Here is a 309-nt window from a genome sequence, read left to right as displayed (position 1 = left end):
ATGGACAGATCAGTGAAAAGAATGGTTTCTGAGTGGCCTGTGGTCATCTTCGGTAAGAGTTCTAGCATTTTGTCTCACACAATTAAGTCTCTTTTTAATGACTTTGGTGTGAACCCTACGGTTTTCGAGCTTGATGAGATATCGAGAGGCCGAGAAATAGAGCAGGCTTTGTCTGGGCTAGGGTGTAGTACGGTTCCTGCTGTCTTTGTTGGTGGTGAGTTGGTTGGTGGAGCTAATGAGATTATGAGTCTTCAACTCAAAATGGGTTTGAAGCCCATGCTCATCAAGGCTGGAGCTTTATGGGTTTGA

The 309-nt window shown here is 44.7% G+C and overlaps 1 protein-coding gene across 1 annotated transcript; it reads left to right on the top strand.

Moving 5' to 3' along the window:
- LOC139860507 (monothiol glutaredoxin-S4-like) lies at positions 1-309 on the top strand. The gene has a single exon (XM_071849262.1). It carries the CDS (start codon positions 1-3, stop codon positions 307-309), a length of 309 nt encoding a protein of 102 aa, XP_071705363.1.

Source organism: Rutidosis leptorrhynchoides, chromosome 1 (genome assembly GCF_046630445.1).
Source record: "Rutidosis leptorrhynchoides isolate AG116_Rl617_1_P2 chromosome 1, CSIRO_AGI_Rlap_v1, whole genome shotgun sequence".
NCBI classification, from domain to species: domain Eukaryota; kingdom Viridiplantae; phylum Streptophyta; class Magnoliopsida; order Asterales; family Asteraceae; genus Rutidosis; species Rutidosis leptorrhynchoides.
The sequence above is the reverse complement of the archived record's forward strand: the minus strand, read 5'-3'. Positions and strand labels throughout refer to the sequence as shown.

Coding starts and splice junctions, on each gene's coding strand:
- LOC139860507 (XM_071849262.1), top strand. CDS start 1: ATGGACAGATCAGTGAAAAGAATGGTTTCTGAGTGGCCTGTGGTCATC.